At 41.5% G+C, this 17524-nt stretch overlaps 1 protein-coding gene across 1 annotated transcript; it reads left to right on the plus strand.

Annotated features, from left to right (window-relative positions):
• The first annotated feature begins 7227 nt into the window (after positions 1-7227).
• On the plus strand, positions 7228-17107 carry LOC118080204 (butyrophilin subfamily 1 member A1-like). Its single transcript, XM_060269827.1, has 4 exons — positions 7228-7286; positions 11207-11325; positions 12531-12563; positions 16423-17107. The coding sequence occupies exons 2-4, from the start codon at positions 11238-11240 to the stop codon at positions 16938-16940; spliced, it is 639 nt and encodes a 212-aa protein (XP_060125810.1). The 5' UTR covers positions 7228-7286; positions 11207-11237; the 3' UTR covers positions 16941-17107.
• The last annotated feature ends 417 nt before the right edge of the window (positions 17108-17524 follow it).

Consider the following 17524-nt stretch of genomic DNA (forward strand, 5'->3'; position numbering starts at 1 on the left):
CCGTGGCATACAGGAAATGCTCTCTGTATTTTACTGGAAGGTCTTTATTCAGGATTCCGAGGAGAAATGCCTCTGGCTTTTTTGTAAAGTTGATTTTAAGCATTTTTTTCATTTCCTCATATATCTGATTCCAAAAATCTTTTATTTTACGGCAGCAGATATGTATCATATCTCCTCTTGCCTCTCCTCACCTCCAACAGACGTCTGCTATACTTCGGTACATTTTAGACAATTTAGAGGGCGTGAGGTACCATCGGTACATCATTTTAAACATGTTTTCTTTGATTGTATATGATACCGTAAATTTCATATTACATCTCCACAGCATCTCCCATTCCTCCATCATTATTGCATGGCCGAAGTCTTGGGTGCGTTTAATCATGACCTCTTTCACTGCTTCATCGAGGACTTCCCAATCCAAAAGGAGGTGGTACATTTTAGATATTATCTTATTATTACTGTTCATCAGGTATTTTTCTAATCTGGACATTTCTAAATTAAATCCTTTCTTTTTATCCTCCTTAAAGACTTCATTTAGTTGGTGATAATCTAGCCAATTTACTAATTCATTTTTGATTTCTTCATATCCTTTTAGTTTAAATTGCTCGTCGTTCCTGATTAGCAGTGATCTGTATGTAACCCATTTATCCTTGGTATTTTTTTCCTTACAGCTTTGGCTTCCACCAGAGAAATCCAAAGTGGAGTTTTGGGCTCCAATAAATTTTTATACTTCGCCCACACCTTGTAGAGAGAGCCTCTTATTATGTGGTTACTAAACCCTCTATGTACCTTGGTCTTGTCATAATTTACATATGCGTGCCACCCGAACCTTAAATCCTTCTAAATCCAGTAAACTTTAACTTTGAAGCAAAAACCAGTCCTTTAACCACATGAAACATGCCGCTTCATAATATAAATTCAGATCAGGTAATCCGAATCCTCCCCTCTCTTTAATATCTATGAGCAGCTTGTGCTTAATTCTGGGCCTTGCTCCTTGCCAAATAAATCTAGAGATTTCCTTCTGCCATTCTTTTATACATCCAGTGTTACGTATTATGGGGATGTTTTGAAACAAAAACATAAACTTTGGTAATACGCTCATTTTTATTACCGAAATATGTCCCAGGAATGATAACCTCAACTTACTCCAATTCACCAAATTTCTTTTAATTTCTTCCCATACTTTGATATAGTTGTCCTGATATAAATTGATATTTTTGGGAGATAACCAAATTCCTAAATATTTGATTTTGCAGAAAAACTTTAGTTAAGTTAATCGTTCAATTTCATTTTTTTCTTCCATTGATAAGTTCTTAGCCAACATTTTAGTTTTTGTGTTGTTTAATTTGTACCCCGCCACCTTACCAAATTCATTAATTATTTCTAACATCTTACTTATGCTTTACTTTGGATTCTCCGTCGTAACAATTAGGTCACCCGCGTATGCGCGTAATTTGTACGCCCTACTGCCGAGTGTCACTCCTTTTATCTCCTTTTCTTCTCTAATTTTATTGTTTAATATTTCCATCACTAAAATAAAAATTAGAGGAGACAGGGGACAACCCTGTCTGGTTCCTTTGTTTATTTCACACTCATTAGAGATATTGTTGTTTACTAATAATCTTGTCCTTTGCTTAGTATAAATTGCTTGGATTCCATTACAAAAAGACTTCCCAAACCTCATTTGTTCCATGGTAGCCCTCATAAATTCCCATGAGATTGGGTCAAACGCCTTTTCAGCGTTGACCGCTATTAGAACTCCTGGCTTGTCAATTCTCATGTCTAAATATTCGATAATATTAATAATATTTCTGATGTTGCTCTGCATTAATCATTTTGGGAGAAAGCCCGCCTGGTTTTCATGAATAATTGTAGCCAATATGTTCTTTAATCGATCAGCTAAAATGGAGGCAAACAGCTTGTAATCGTTATTCAGTAACGAGATGGGTCTGTAGTTTGATGGCAAAGACAAGTCTGTTCCCTGTTTTGGAATTAAGGTTAGGTAGCTTTCTCCCCATGTTTGGGGCATTTCACCCTTTTCTAGTATATTATTCATAATTTCCTTTAATGGGTCTGTAATAGTTTCCTCCAGTTTTTTGTAATATATTGCAGATAGCCCATCAGGACCTGGGGTTTTTCCTAATTTGGATTTATTTATGGCTTGGCTGATTTCAAATGTGGTAATCCGAGCATTTAGCTCTTTAACTTGTTCCATTGAAATTGTCCCTAGATTATTTTTTTCCAAATATCATTTTACTTCTTCAGCGGTTTCTTTACCTTCACTATATAATTCCCGATAAAAATAATAAAAAATCTTTTCAATCTCTTTTGGATTAGAGGTATAGTTGTCACCCAGTTTCATTTTATTGATAATTCTCTCATTTTGTCTGTTTTTCAGCTGCCAGGCAAGTAACTTGCCTGGCTTATTGGCTTGCTCGAAATTTTTCTGTCTCATCATTTTTAATTTCCACTGGATTTCTTCATTTAAGATCATTGAATACTGTGTTTGGAGTAACCTTATATTTTGTTTAATTTTTTCATTTTGTGGATTTTTATAGAGATCCTCTTCATTTCTCCTAATCTCTTCCCTGAGTTTTTGTATCTTTTTTTCTTTTTCTTTCTTTTGGATTGCATTCTGTTTGATAAAGAATCCTCTTATCACTGCCTTTCCGGCATCCCATACCGTCGTGATAGGAGTCTCTTTATTTAGATTAAATTTGAAAAATTATTGAAGAGTCTTTTCAGCTTTGTCAGCTATCACGTCATCATACATTAGGGATTCATTTGCTCTCCATCTTTTAAATCCGGTTTCCTCCTTATTTATCCAGACAAATACAGGGTTATGGTCTGATATGGTCCTGGGTTGAATTTCGGCTTTAGCTATACTTACTGTTAGTTCATTAGGGATCCAAATAGCATCAATCCTGCCTGCAGTCTTGTTCGGCTCAGAAAAGTGCGTATATTCTCTTTTCATTGGATGTTTTGTTCTCCATGCGTCCCTCATATGCATTGTCTCCATCGATTGGGTAAATATTAGCGGTAGTTTAGTTTGCTTGGAACCCTTACCATTCTTTTTATGTGATCTGTCTATATCAGGTGTGGTGACCCCATTTAGATCTCCTAACAAAATTGTCTTCTCTGCCACGTATTCTAATAATTTTTTCTCCAATTTCTGATAGAATTTTTTTTGTCTCTTGTTTGGTACGTATATTCCTATTATTATGATCTTTTATCCTTGTGATGTAATTTCAATAATGACTGTCCTCCCTTCCGAATCTTTAAATACCGTGTTTCTCATATTATAAGACATGTCTTATATTAATTTTTTCCTCAAAAAAACACGACATGGCTTATTTTCAAGGGATGTCTTATTTTTTAATAAAGTGCACGCGGGCGCTGTTTGCCGGGCTTGTCAAGCCCAGCAAACAGCGCCCGCTGATCTTCGGTGACAGGCGGGGGTGGGCGGAGAGCGGAGAACGATCTCCGCTTCCCCCCCACCCCCGCCTGTCACACAGCACAGGTCCGAAGATCGGAGGGCGCTGTTTGCCGGGCTTGTCAAGCCCAGCAAGGAGCGCCCGCCGATCTTCGGTGACAGGCGGGGGTGGGGGGAGAGCGGAGAACGATCTCCGCTTCCCCCCCACCCCCGCCTGTCACACAGCACAGGGCCGAAGATCGGCGGGCGCTGTTTGCCGGGCTTGTCAAGCCCAGCATACAGCGCCCGCCGATCTTCGGTGACAGGCGGGGGTGGGGGGAGAGCGGAGAACGATCTCCGCTTCCCCCCCACCCCCGCCTGTCACACAGCACAGGGCTGAAGATCGGCGGGCGCTGTTTGCCGGGCTTGTCAAGCCCAGCAAACAGCGCCCGCCGATCTTCGGTGACAGGCGGGGGTGGGGGGAGAGCGGAGCACGATCTCCGCTTTCCCCCCCCCCCGCCCATCACACAGCACAGGGCCGAGGATCGGCGGGCGCTGTTTGCCGGGCTTGTCAAGCCCAGCAAGGAGCGCCCGCCGATCTTCGGTGACAGGCGGGGGTGGGGGGAGAGCGGTCCCCCGATGCGCTACGGCTTGGGGAAGCAGGCATGGAGCTCCTGCTGGGTCCCGCGCCTTCGCCTCTCGCTCGGTCGGGGCTTTGCGATAGTGCTTATTTTCGGGGTATGTCTTATTTTTCACCAACCCTTTGAAATCCTGTCATGGCTTATTTTTTGGGGATGCCTTAAAATATGAGAAACACGGTAACAATTTGGGTTCCAAGTGATTTTTAGCATAAATTACCACACCCCTCTTTTTCTTAATTTTATCTCCCGAAATGTATTCCTGCCCTAATTTTTTATTAGAAAGCACTCTTATATGTTTCTGCGTTACGTGGGTTTCCTGAAGACAGATCACATCGATTCGATTCTTTGCCTAATTAGCTCATGTTCTACCTTATTTCGTTTTGTCTTATCATTTAATCCATTTACGTTTCAAGTGAAAAAATTTAAGATTCATTTCTTTTTTTATTATTATTAGTGTTTTTATTTATTTGTTTATTATATATCGATTTCTTTCTTCACTTTATTATGGGAAAAGATTATTTTTTTAAATAAAGAAGAACAATTTACAGAACTACAATTCAAATGCAAATAAGTTTATATAAATTTCAGTTCCTAGATATGATGACTAAAATGTTTAAGGTTTTAGAACACTGTAAATCGCCTCTCTAACCCTCTTCTACCTCTGCTGGATTATCGGAGTCCTCCCCTCCTCCACTTGACCTTCTTACTTTTCCTAGTTGTTTCGAGTACTTTCTCCAATATTTCGCTTCATCTTCTGGCACCACAAATTTATATTCCATACATTTCAGTCCATGTGTCACGGTAAGCTTTGGAGGGGGGGGGGTGTTGACTTTTACAACAGTTCAATCATTTTGAGTCCTTCCCCTCCAACAGGGATCCGACGAAAGGAGAAACAAATTGTTACTTTTTCAGGAATTGCATACAACAAAATAGCTATCCCGCTTTGTCCATGCACCCCCTTAGCTGCTACAATTATATACACTGTTCTTCAGGCAGCAAAAAGAGAAAGAAAGTAACAATTTTCTCACAACCGTTGATTTTGTTGAGTTTGGTATTTTAAGCAAAGCGAAGTGCTGCAGAGGTGGTTTCCTGCACCACCATTAATCAGCTTGCTGACCTTCTTCTTTCTCTCTATTATTATCCACTTCCCCCAGTCTTTCGGTAGACGATATTATAGTTCAAAAGACCTCCGGGCATGTGGAACTTAAGAGTTACCTTAGGTCGGATAATTCTCTTGGAGGTTTCCCCGCTTACTTGCTTCGGTTTTCCGGGCTTTCTCGGCTGGGGCGGGATCTTTAGGCGGGTGTCCCGGGGAGGCTCCTCTCCACCGCACTTTTCCGTCCAATGCCAGACCCTTCCCGACGCTGCTGCTGATCAGTTAGGTCTGGACACCCTCCAAGACCTTTTCGAAGGGGGGCTTTGAAGCCCAATACCCCCCATCCGCCCTTTTAAGAGTACGCTAGCCAGGAGCAACCCGCCGGCGCGCCTGAAGCTGTTCCGCGGGCCCCCCCCTTTTCCATTTTTTGTACATATCCCTTTTAAATATTAACTCAGTTAAAAGTTATTTAGATAGCCACCCTGGATTCTTTAGGTACCTTCCATGTTTCCGTCTCATTGGTATTGCCTGAAGTTGTGCTTTTAATATCTCCCTTTTAACAAACTCCCAACCATCATGAACTCCCTTCCCTTTTAGTATTTCTGCCCATGGGATCTCACCCAGCGTTTCCCTAAGTTTTCTGAAGTCGGCTTTCCTAAAGTCTAGGATTTGAGTCTTAGTATGCTTGGTTCCTCCTTTCCGCTGAACAATAAACTCCAGAAGAGCATGATCACTCCCACCTAATGCTCCTGCCACTTCTACCCCACTAACCAAGTCATCACTATTGGTTAGGACCAGATCTAAAATGGCTGATCCTCTTGTTGCTTCTCCCATTTTCTGGACAATGAAATTGTCTGCAAGGCCAGTGAGGAATCTGTTTGACCTTATGCTCTTGGCTGAGTTTGACATCCAACAAATATCAGGATAGTTGAAATCCCCCATTACTACTATCTTACTTCCTTTTGAATGCCTGGTCATCTGTTCCAGGAAGGCATCATCTGTGTCCTCAGTTTGACTTGGGGATCTATAGTAAACTCCCACAATGAGATCACTGTTATTTTTCTCTCCCTTAATTTTGACCCAGATACTCTCAACTTGGCTTTGAAGTTTTAAATCCTGGATCTCTTCACAGGTATACACATCCCTGACATATAACGCTACTCCTCCTCCTTTCCTGTTTGGACTATTTATCTGAAATAGACTGTATCCCTCTATTTATACATTCCATTCATGAGACTCACTCCACCAGATTTCAGTGATGCCTATTATGTCGTATTTAGTTTGCTGTACCAAGAGCTCAAGTTCATCTTGTTTATTTCCCATGCTCTGTGCATTAGTATACAGACATTGAAGACCATTGATCATTCCCCCATGTCTCTTATTTAAGGATATTTTCCTCCCACCACTAGGTCTGCATGCTGTTTGCTCCATTTGGTCCCTGACATTTGGATGATCTTCTTCAGAAATTGATAGACTCCTACCTTCAGGACCACTGTCTCCCTCCCCCACTAAGGAGCAGGGTTTTCCTGAGGGAAAGTGGCAGGGCAAAGGCAATACCACTTGGACTCATGTTTTCTGGGCACAGGAAAAGCAGAAGTGTGGATGGGCCCAAAGAAACACTGAGCTCTTTTATTACCCCTTTGGAGGCATTTTATGCTGCAGGTGCTTTTTTTTATTTCCAGTTGGAAAGTAGAATTTAACATTTGGGGACTTCTGAGGAAGACAATTTGGGACAGTGCCCTAGTAGGATTATCCTGTAGGTTATTTTACGTCTCAATTGCAAACTTCAAATGGGGGTAAAGTTAATAAATTATAATCTAAGAAGAGAACCCACAAATGTGAAATTACCTAAAATGCTAGTGGATTTTCATAAGGACTTTTTAAAAAATTAATTGCAAACAGATGTCGAAATGTGGACAACTTGATATTGGAAAAATTAAAAATCTCAGACTGGAAAAATAAAAGCTGTGAGAAACGAAAACTTGCTGATTCCGCCATCCCTACCCACAATGGCATGTGCCAGGCAGACTGACATCCGAGGGTCAAGGTCTGAGAGGGGTCTTCCTAGTGTGGCCTGTGGTGTGCAGTGAATTCCTTTCTCTTTTCCCCTCTAGGATGTGAGAAGCACCTTGCAGAGGTAAGTGGATCAGGCTCATTTCCATTAGCATCCCTCTGCCGGCCACCCCACCCTATCACAAGCAAACACCTGCCCCATAGAGCCCCTGGGGAGAGGGTGATTTCTCACAAAGGAATTGGCTGTATTCCTAACCATATTCCGGCTGAAATATTTAACTTTAAGGTGTCACTCAGGTTTAGAGTAGAGGTTTTAAGGAACATTTCACAGAGGTTCCCTTTAGAATGCATCCCAATGGCGATTATGAAAATAAACAAATTTGGAAAATTGGCCGGATTCAAAATAAATTGCAAGAAAAGTGGAATATTAGTAAAAAACTTGGAGGGGGAAGAAAAAGCGAGATTACAGGAATCAACAGGAATTGAGATAATGAAAAAAATAAAATATCTAGGGATTCAGATGACTGCAAAAAATATAGATTTGTTTCAAGGAAATTACGAGAGAATTTGGAAAGAAATTAAACAAAAATTAGGAATGTGGACAAAATTAAAATTCTCAATATTGGGAAGAATTTCAGTAATAAAAATGAACGTACTACCCAAGTTAATGTTTCTGTTTCAAAATTTACCAATCTTAGGGGGCTGGGTGAATTGTTTCAATGATTGGCGAAAAGAAATTACAAAATTTGTATGGGATGGAAAAAACCTAGAATAAAATATAAAATATTAACAGATGCAAAGGACAGAGGAGGATTCGGTTTACCAAATTTGGAAATATACCATGATGCGGCAGGATTGGCTTGGGCAAAAGATTGGATAGAACTCAAAAACAATTTGGTATTAGATTTGGAAGGAGCGGGACTTAGATTCCGTTGGCATAAGTATTTAATGAAGGAAAAAATGGAAAATCACAATTGCTTTATGGATAACATAATAAGAAAATCAATATATAAAGTTTGGAAAAAATATCAAAAAATCTTAGAACCCAAAACGCCATAGTGGGTGTCGCCATTCAAAATAGAAGCTGTTAGAAAAATTAACATGAAAACAAAGTGGCCAACATATAAAGAGATTTTGGAGGAGAAAGACGGAAAGTGGAGATTAAAAGAATACGAGGAAATAAAAAACCACTGTGTTGTATGGTTGCAATATTATCAGATAAGGCAAAGATTCCAATTGGATAATAAATTAGGTTTTGAAAATGAAATGTCAAAATTTGGAAAAATTATATTAGAAGGAAAAGGAAAATATATAAAAAATTTATATCAATTGATTTTGGAATGGGAAACAAAAGACGAATGTACAAAAGAAACAATTATTAGATGGGTACAGCATTTCGGAAAGGTGATAACAATAGAAAAATGGGAGAATCTATGGAAGCGGGATTTGAAATATGTGACCAATTATGATTTGAAGGAAAATTTCTTAAAAATGCAATACAGATGGTATTTGACACCTACCAAATTGGCCAAAATGTATAAAGGAGCAAACAATATTTGTTGGCGATGCCAAGAAGAACCACGGACCCAGCTACATATTTGGTGGAAATGCAAAAAAATTAAAAAATTTTGGGATGAAATATATAATGAATTAAAAAAATTCTAAAATACCCCTTTAAAAAAGATCCAGAGATGTTTTTATTAGGGTTAATAAGTGATGAAATAAAAGCCAATGATAAAACATTAATAATGCATGCAACGGTCGCCAGCAGAACACTAATCGCAAAGGATTGGAAAAGCAAAACAGTACCGAAAAAAGAAGAATGGGTGGAAAAATTGATAAATTATCAAAATTTAACAATTAGGGCGGGGAGGACAAAAGGAGTAAAAGAAGAAAAATTGGGGGAAAATTGGAATTTATTTAAGCAATACCAGAAAAAACTAATAGAAAAAACCAATCTTCTAGCGGATATATAAAAGGCACAGGAAAGGAATAAAAGAAAAAGAAAGGAGAAAAAGTATGTATAAAGAACATAATCAAAAGCAAAAGACCAGAGCAAAGGGGGGACTGGAAGTCAGTTTTTAAAGGGAAAAGAGGGGGGAGGGGGTAAAAGAGGGGGGAAAGGGTTTTTTTTCTTGTTTCAGGTTATATTTTAGGATGTGTTATATATATATATATATATATATATATATATATATATATATATATATATATATATATGCAGTTAGATGGAATAAAGAATTAAAGGTATAACTTGAGTTTATGTTGAATAAAAATTTATATATGATTTATAGATGAAATACATATATATATATATATATATATATATACATATATATATGATTTATTTATACTTTATTTATAATTTATTAAATTTGGGTTTAAATTTTTGTTTATTTAAGATTAAGTTTGTATTAATTTGCAAGTATTATTTGTAAGTATTATTTTTGTTTTGTTATTTGTTATTTTTTCACACATACAGAAAAAAAAAGAAAAATACAAAGCACATACCAAAAAAAAGAAAACAAAATACAATACACCTACAAAAACAAGACACAAAAGAAAAATTGCGACAATACAAAACTTGTTTATAAACCTTATTTCTAATCTAGTGACTTCCTCTCCCTCCTCTTGCTGCGGTTCTTTACATTTCAAGTTTAGTAATTTCTACATCTTATATAAATTCTAAATAATCCTCCATATTATCATATTATTATAGTTATTATTTATTGTCCTTTAAACACTCAATCTATATCTTTAATCTTAATTCTGTTATCCCTATCTTCTAATATTGCTTATTTTCAAACCCTCGTGTACTCTACAACATCCTTGAATCTCCCTCACTGTCATTAAATCAATCTATTACATGCTTATTTTTCAAATAGATTCTAAATTTCTTCCAATCTTCTTCCACTGCTTCTTCGCTCCGGTCTCGAAGTCTCCCCGTCAACTCAGACAGTTCCATAAATTCTATCAATTTCTTCTGCCAATCATCCACAGTTGGTATTTATTCATTCTTTCAATTCTTTGCCAATAAAATTCTTGCGGCTGTTGTGGCATACAAAAAGAAAACAACATCTTTCTTGGGGATATCATCCCCTGTTATCCCAAGTAGAAAGGCCTCTGGTTTCCTAACAAAGGTGCTTTTCAGCACTTTTTTCAATTCGTTATAAATCCTTTCCCAGAAGTCTCTCTTAATTTGCAAGTATTATCTGTAAGTATTATTCTTGTTTTGTTATTTGTTATTCGTTATTTGAGTTTTGTTAGTATTGTTTGCTTAATTTTTCTATTTTGTTTGTTGTTTATATTTTGTTTGTTTTTTGTATTTAGTATATGTATTTTAACCTCAATAAAGTTTATTTTAAATTATAAAAAAGGAACATTTCACGTTTCCTAACAAAAGCGAATCTCTTTATCTTTATCACACCTTCTCTGGGGACATCTAGAGAAAGAAAATGTGTGCTGTGCTGTCCTCACCCTCAGACAATTCCTGCCCTTTGATACCATATGATCCTGCTACTTCTTTAATAGACATCAGTGGGGAGATTCAGAGTCCTGGGGTTGCTGTTTTGGCCCTTGGGGGTCTGGCTGAGGAGTCTGTAGTGAGGAAGGATCTCCCCACTCACTGCCTGCCTGTCCCTCTAGGCCGGGGATGTCCAACAGGTTTATTGCGATCTACTGGTAGATCCCCAGTAGGTTTTGGTAGATCACGGTCGATCCTAGTGTCCCTTCCGGCCCTGCCCCCTCCCTCCTTGCACTATCTGCAGAATGGAAGAGGGACTTTTAGTAAGTGAGGCTGTTTGAATCCCAGGTAAACAGGGATTTTCTTCTCCCTAAAAAAAGCTCAACAGTGTTGACCTGAACCCTGTATATGGGGCTGGATCTCTGTCAGTTTTTAATTCTGTGAGTAGAACGCAGTCTCTTGGTTGTTGGCCACCGCTGCTCTAGTCTTCCCACAGCCAGCTTCCTCCTCTCAATTTCTTTCTTTTCCTGTGCCAGGAATTGTGGATTTGAATGGGCTGACATTGTTTTTCTTTTCACCAGGTATGAGAAAAGAGAGAGTCCAGAGAAGCCAATGGCTTTCCCTCCAAAGCTGAGGAACAGGATCTTGGAATCCTGTGATCTAAATTACCTTGTGGAGGATGCAATGAAACAGTTGAAAGGTAATGAAAACTGGATGTCATGATTTCACAATGGGAATTCTGTTACTTCTTCAGAACTGAACATGCCAGGCTCTTATTGCATGGAATTGAGTATCCTCAGGATACCTTCCTTCTTGGTGCTCCAGCCTTCATTTCCTGTCCCCCAGAATGGCCCATGTATATTGTGACGCTGGAGCTTGTAAAGAAAGCCTGAACCAGAGTCAGGATATTTTTCCTCCCCTGTGCATCTGTTTACAATTATATGGAACCTCCTTTTCCTTTTGGTTTCCCATCTACACAATCTGGGATTGTCCTTTTGGAGGTTCTCCTGCTCTGAATGGAGTCAAAGGGCATTAAGAAGCCCCCAGTTCCCCCTCTGCCTCCTGCTCAGGCTTGTTTCTCAGCAGTGGAGCCAAGGCCTGAGCCGTCTCCTCCTCAGACGTCCCCCTGCAGCTGCCATATCTAGGGCTTCAGCCTTCAAGATCTCCTGAGAGTTCCCCCATTGAAGATGGAAGCAAGAGCACAGAAGATGTTAAGGCTGCCTCCATCTCCCCTCTTTATCCTTTTACAGGATTCCTATAGCTCTGCCTCCCTTCCAGTCCAAGAATGTAGAGCCCAATTTCTGTGACAAAGTTCAGAGACCATCAGGATTCAAGCTGAATATTTTTATTGTGCTATTTGTATGCTTGCTTTATGATTGCTGAGTTTTAAAGCTTTAGTTATTTTCATTGATTCTGCCTATGATTTTATTGTTTTTTATCATTTTTTCTACAGTAGTACCTTGGTTCTTGTATTTAATCTGTTCCATGAGTCCTTTTGGCTCCAAAATGGTTCAAGAACCAAGGCGCGGCTTACGATTGACTGAAGAAGCTTCCTGCAGCCATTCGGAAGCTGTGGAAGCTGTGCTGGAGGTTTGGCTTCCGAAAAACAATCACTTCTGTTTTTCTTTCGTTTGGGAGCCAAAACATTTGAGTTCAAAGGCGGTCGGCTTCTGAGGTTCCACTGTACTATTTAATACTTGTACGGTCAAACCTCAGAAGTCGAACGTAATTCATTCTGGAAGGACGTTCAACTTACAAAACGGTCGATTTCTGAGGCGCGGCTCTTGCAGCATTTCCTTCTGGGTTTTTGACATTCGGGAGCCAAAATGTGTTACTTTCGTATGGAGATTTATTTCAGGTGGAAGAGTGTTGCCCTTACACTTTATATCTTTTTTGCTTCCTCAGATGCTCTCTTATTTGGAAAACCGTTTCAGAAAGGTAAATTTCCAGGAGAGCAACAATTTCACATGGGTGTTGAACTGTCTGTTCTGCAGAGTTTGGGACCCCCATCAATGGCTTCACTCTGGGTAACAGTCCTCTAGTGGTGTTTGTGTAACAGAACCTGGTGTTTGGGTTCTTTGTCTGTCCCATGAACGAAGTTGGAGGGGTTTTGAAGGATTGGATTTGGGGCAGAGCTCGTCCCTGCGAATAACCTGCACACCAGTCTGAGTTCCATTAGGCTGCTATTATCTCTCAAATTCCAGATACGTCACAGCTCGTAAATCCACCTCACCGACGGCTTCCAGGCAAACTCCAATAAACATACTGACTGGGGAGGTTTTACTCGTAGCAGTTTAACAAGACAACTTCTAAAAACATACCAAATGACAATCCTCTATTTATATGAATTCCGATAACCACACAGTTCGTTTCCATATCTCATTTGTTCCAAATAATCAGACAGTCCGTCCGGGGAGGTGGTAGGTGCCTCTTAAAGTATAAAAATAAAAAGTTCACTTCCCTTTTCGTTCCATCCCAATCATTCTTTCTTCTTGATGTAATACTCCATCACTCTTCTCCTGGCAGTATCTCCCCCCCCCCTTCTTTTGAAGCATGTCCATGAATTTAAATCCAATTGTTCTCTTTAATCATGGAGATCGCGCTCGCACAGGGTGGCCTCCAGGAGTTCCGGCCCCCATGGGTGCTTCGGCCCAGGCCCCCCATCCCTCGAAGATCCCTCGAAGCCAAATTCCCCATGAAGGTCGGGGAGATGGAACGGGGTCAGCCATCTTCCCCCATGAGCGGGACCGGAAGCTCTACTAGCAATATATCACAGCTTCTATAGCCTACATATAGTAGGGGTATTTTAAATGAGAGTTGTCATAGTGATCCATGGTTAAAAGTAGAAGTTGGCAAATGTGTCCTCTTTATCTTCAAAATATGGCAACCCTACACTTGCCTATCATGAATTTCCCAGCCCCAAACTGGTAACCTTTTGAGTTATTCCCCCTTACCCCAGGGAACTAGTCTTATGGTATATACCAGGCATCCCCAAACTAGGCCCTCCAGCTGTTTTGGGACTAAAACTCCCATCATCCCTACCTAACAGGACCAGTGGTCAGGGATGGTGGGAACTGTAGTCCCAAAACAGCTGGCGGGCTGAGTTTGGGGATGCCTGGTATATATTAAATCCAAAAGAGAAGTATTGAATAAGCCATCCTTTGTAAAATTGCCCTGCCACCTGCCTGCTCTTCCTTGGTGGCAAGGCCTAAACTTCCAAGATGGTAGAAAGGCAAGGAGAGACCAAGTGGAGAGCAGGAATAAACAGGTCCCCACTTAACACGATTTCACTTATGGGCACGAGGGCCCAGAACGTGACCCCTGTGAAAGTGAGGGGACGCCTATATGTGGTTTTGAGTTCTCTTTTTATGCTGTGAACCACCCTGAGACCTATAGATGAAGAGCAGTATACAAATTTACTATTATTATTATTATTATTATTATTATTATTATTATTATTATTATTATTATAACATGGTCCTCCTGTTGTTGTTGTTGTTTAGTCGTTTGTCGTGTCCGACTCTTCGTGACCCCATAGACCATAGCATGCCAGGCGCTCCTGTCTTGCACTGCCTCCCGCAGTTCGGTCAAACTCATTTTCGTAGCTTCGAGAACACTGTCCAACCATCTTGTCCTCTGTCGTCCCCTTCTCCTAGTGCCCTCAATCTTTCCCAACATCAGGGTCTTTTCCAAGGATTCTTCTCTTCTCATGAGGTGGCCAAAGTATTAGAGCCTCAGCTTCACGATCTGTCCTTCCAGTGAGCACTCAGGGCTGATTTCCTTAAGAATGGATAGGTTTGATCCTTTTCAGCGCCGTCTTAAGCGCCCCTGTCGCCATGGTGCGCCGGATGTCTCCAGCGCCCTATGGCGCCCCTGTCGCCATGGTGCGCCAGATCTCTCCGGCGCCCTTCCGCCCCGTTTCCCAACGCAGTGGGCAGGTGGGCGCGGCGCTGCTGCGCGGCGGGCGGGCAGACACAGCACGATCTCTCCGGCGCCCTCCCGCCCCGTTTCCCAACGCGGTGGGCAGGTGGGTGCCGCGCGCAGCTGACCGGCGGACCGGCCGGCCAGCAGGCGGGCGCAGCTCGCGGCGCCCTCCTGGCGGGCCGGCGCCATGGTGCCCTGCGCCACCGGGGGTCTACGATGAGCCGGCCCTGATCTTCTTGCAGTCCATGGGACTCTCAAGAGTCTACTCCAGCACCATAATTCAAAAGCATCCATTCTTCGGCGATCAGCCTTCTTTATGGTCCAGCTCTCACTTCCATACATCACGACTGGGAAAACCATAGCTTTAACTATACGGACCTTTGTAGGCAAGGTGATGTCTCTGCTTTTTAAGATGCTGTCTAGGTTTGTCATTGCTTTTCTCCCAAGCTTCTTTTCTCCCAAGAAGCAGGCGTCTTTAAATTTCGTGACTGCTGTCACCATCTGCAGTGATCAAGGAGCCCAAGAAAGTAAAATCTCTCACTGCCTCCATTTCTTCCCCTTCTATTTGCCAGGAGGTGATGGGACCAGTGACCATGATCTTGGTTTTTTTGATGTTGAGCTTCAGACCATATTTTGCGCTCTCCTCTTTCACCCTCATTAAAAGGTTCTTTAATTCCTCCTCACTTTCTGCCATCAAGGTTGTGTCATCTGCATATCTGAGGTTTTTGATATTTCTTCCGGCAATCTTAATTCCGGCTTGGGATTCATCTAGTCCAGCCTTTCGCATGATGAATTCTGCATATAAGTTAAATAAGCAGGGCGACAATATACAACCTTGTCGTACTCCTTTCCCAATTTTGAACCAATCAGTTCTTCCATATCCAGTTCTAACTGTAGCTTCTTGTCCCACATAGAGATTTCTTAGGAGACGGATGAGGTGATCAGGCACTCCCATTTCTTTAAGAACTTGCCATAGTTTGCTGTGGTCGACACAATCAAAGGCTTTTGCATAGTCAATGAAGCAGAAGTAGACGTTTTTCTGGAACTCTCTAGCTTTCTCCATAATCCAGCGCATGTTTGCTATTTGGTCTCTAGTTCCTCTGCCCCTTCGAAATCTAGCTTGCACTTCTGGGAGTTCTCGGTCCACATACTGCCTAAGCCTGCCTTGTAGAATTTTAAGCATAACCTTGCTAGCGTGTGAAATGAGCGCAATTGTGCGGTAGTTGGAGCATTCTTTGGCACTGCCCTTCTTTGGAATTGGGATGTAGACTGATCTTCTCCAATCCTCTGGCCATTGCTGAGTTTTCCAAACTTGCTGGCATATTGGGTGTAGCACCTTAACAGCATCATCTTTTAAAATTTTAAATACTTCAGCTGCAATATCATCACTTCCACTGGCCTTGTTATTAGCAGTGCTTTCTAAGGCCTCCTCTCCCACCCCAATGTCAGAGGGGGGCAGTTTCTCTCCCCTCCTGCCTCCTCCAATTCTCTCTTTCCCCTTCACTAACACAGAAGAGATGAGTAAAAGGTTTGCTGAGTGGGCTTCCTCTTAGAAAATGCCTGGGATGAGAGAAGGGCAGGAACAATAAACCCTGAATATAAGAAAGTGGAGGAAAATGATATTTTAAAACCAACAAGGAAGATATTTATTCTGATGAGAGTCTGCAAGGAGGAGTCTCAGTCATGCATGCGATGCAAAGAAATCCCATTGATCTCAAAGGAAATCTGGGGTTTTTTTGGTGTGCTTTTTGTATCAGGATGTCTCTCTCTCTCTCTCTCTCTCTCTCTCTCTCTCTCTCTCTCTCTGTGTGTGTGTGTGTGTGTGTGTGTGGATTCTGCCTAATTTTCTCTTTCCCTCTTTTCTCCCCAACAGCAAATGTCACTCTGGATCCAGACACAGCCCATCCCAGCCTCATTTTGTCGGAGGATCGGAAAAGCGTGAGATTGGGAGACAGACCTCAAACCCTGCCTGACAATCCTAAGAGATTCAACTACAGGCCTTGTGTGTTGGGACTTGAGGGATTCACAGCAGGCAGACATTTCTGGGAAGTCACTGTGGGAAGTGGGGAAGGGTGGATTGTGGGGGTTGCCAGGAAGTCTGTGGAAAGAAAGGGCCTCTTCCCCTTAAACTCTGAGTGGGGGATCTGGGCTCTCATGAAGAGGGGAGTCGTGTACTTGGCCTTCACCTCCCCTAAATACTCTCCTCTGTCCCTGAATGAGAAGCCCAGGAGGATCCGGGTGACTCTGGACTATGAAGGGGGATGTGTGTCTTTTTTTGACGCTGACTCAGGAGCCGAACTCTACACGTTCTCAGGAGCCTCATTCTGTGGAGAGACCCTCCTCCCTTACTTTTATCTGTGGGGAAATGAAACCCAGCTCAGTATCTCCTGAGGAGACTAAATCTGCCTCTCAGGCCCAGTTGGGAGTTTCCCTCCAGACCAGAGTGACTGATATAAAAAACATTTACCGGCCAATAGAACCTTGGGCAGTTTTTCAAGGGGACCTTTGAGAGGATTCATTTTCCTTCCTTTTCCCATAATTCTCTCTGCAACTTACTTCTTCTTAAAGAGACAGTCACATGTTTAACAGTCCCAATAAATAATCTTTTCCTCACCTTCAATCTTGTTTTTCTTTTCAGTTGTGAGTTGTAGCCCCACATTGGGCAAAGGTTTCCTGCACTGCAGGGGGTGGGACTAGATGACCCTCAGGACCCCTCGCAACTTTGTGATTCTACAAAACCTTTCTCTCCCCACAGGACCTTCTGCAGCTGTTAAAATGCATGCATCATTGGATTAATAGAGGACAAAAAAAGGAACCCCTCCCCCCACGTCAGGCAGGATAGCTTAGATGGGAAGAAAAAAGAAGAAGAAATTGAACAGCACGTCAGCTTCAAATGCCCTCTGCATTTACAGCTTCCCCATCTCCACACTTTGTCAGAAAAAAACCTCATTGCATTGAGTGGGGCTTCTGCCCTG

This window comes from Zootoca vivipara, chromosome 2 (genome assembly GCF_963506605.1).
Source record: "Zootoca vivipara chromosome 2, rZooViv1.1, whole genome shotgun sequence".
Classification (NCBI taxonomy): domain Eukaryota; kingdom Metazoa; phylum Chordata; class Lepidosauria; order Squamata; family Lacertidae; genus Zootoca; species Zootoca vivipara.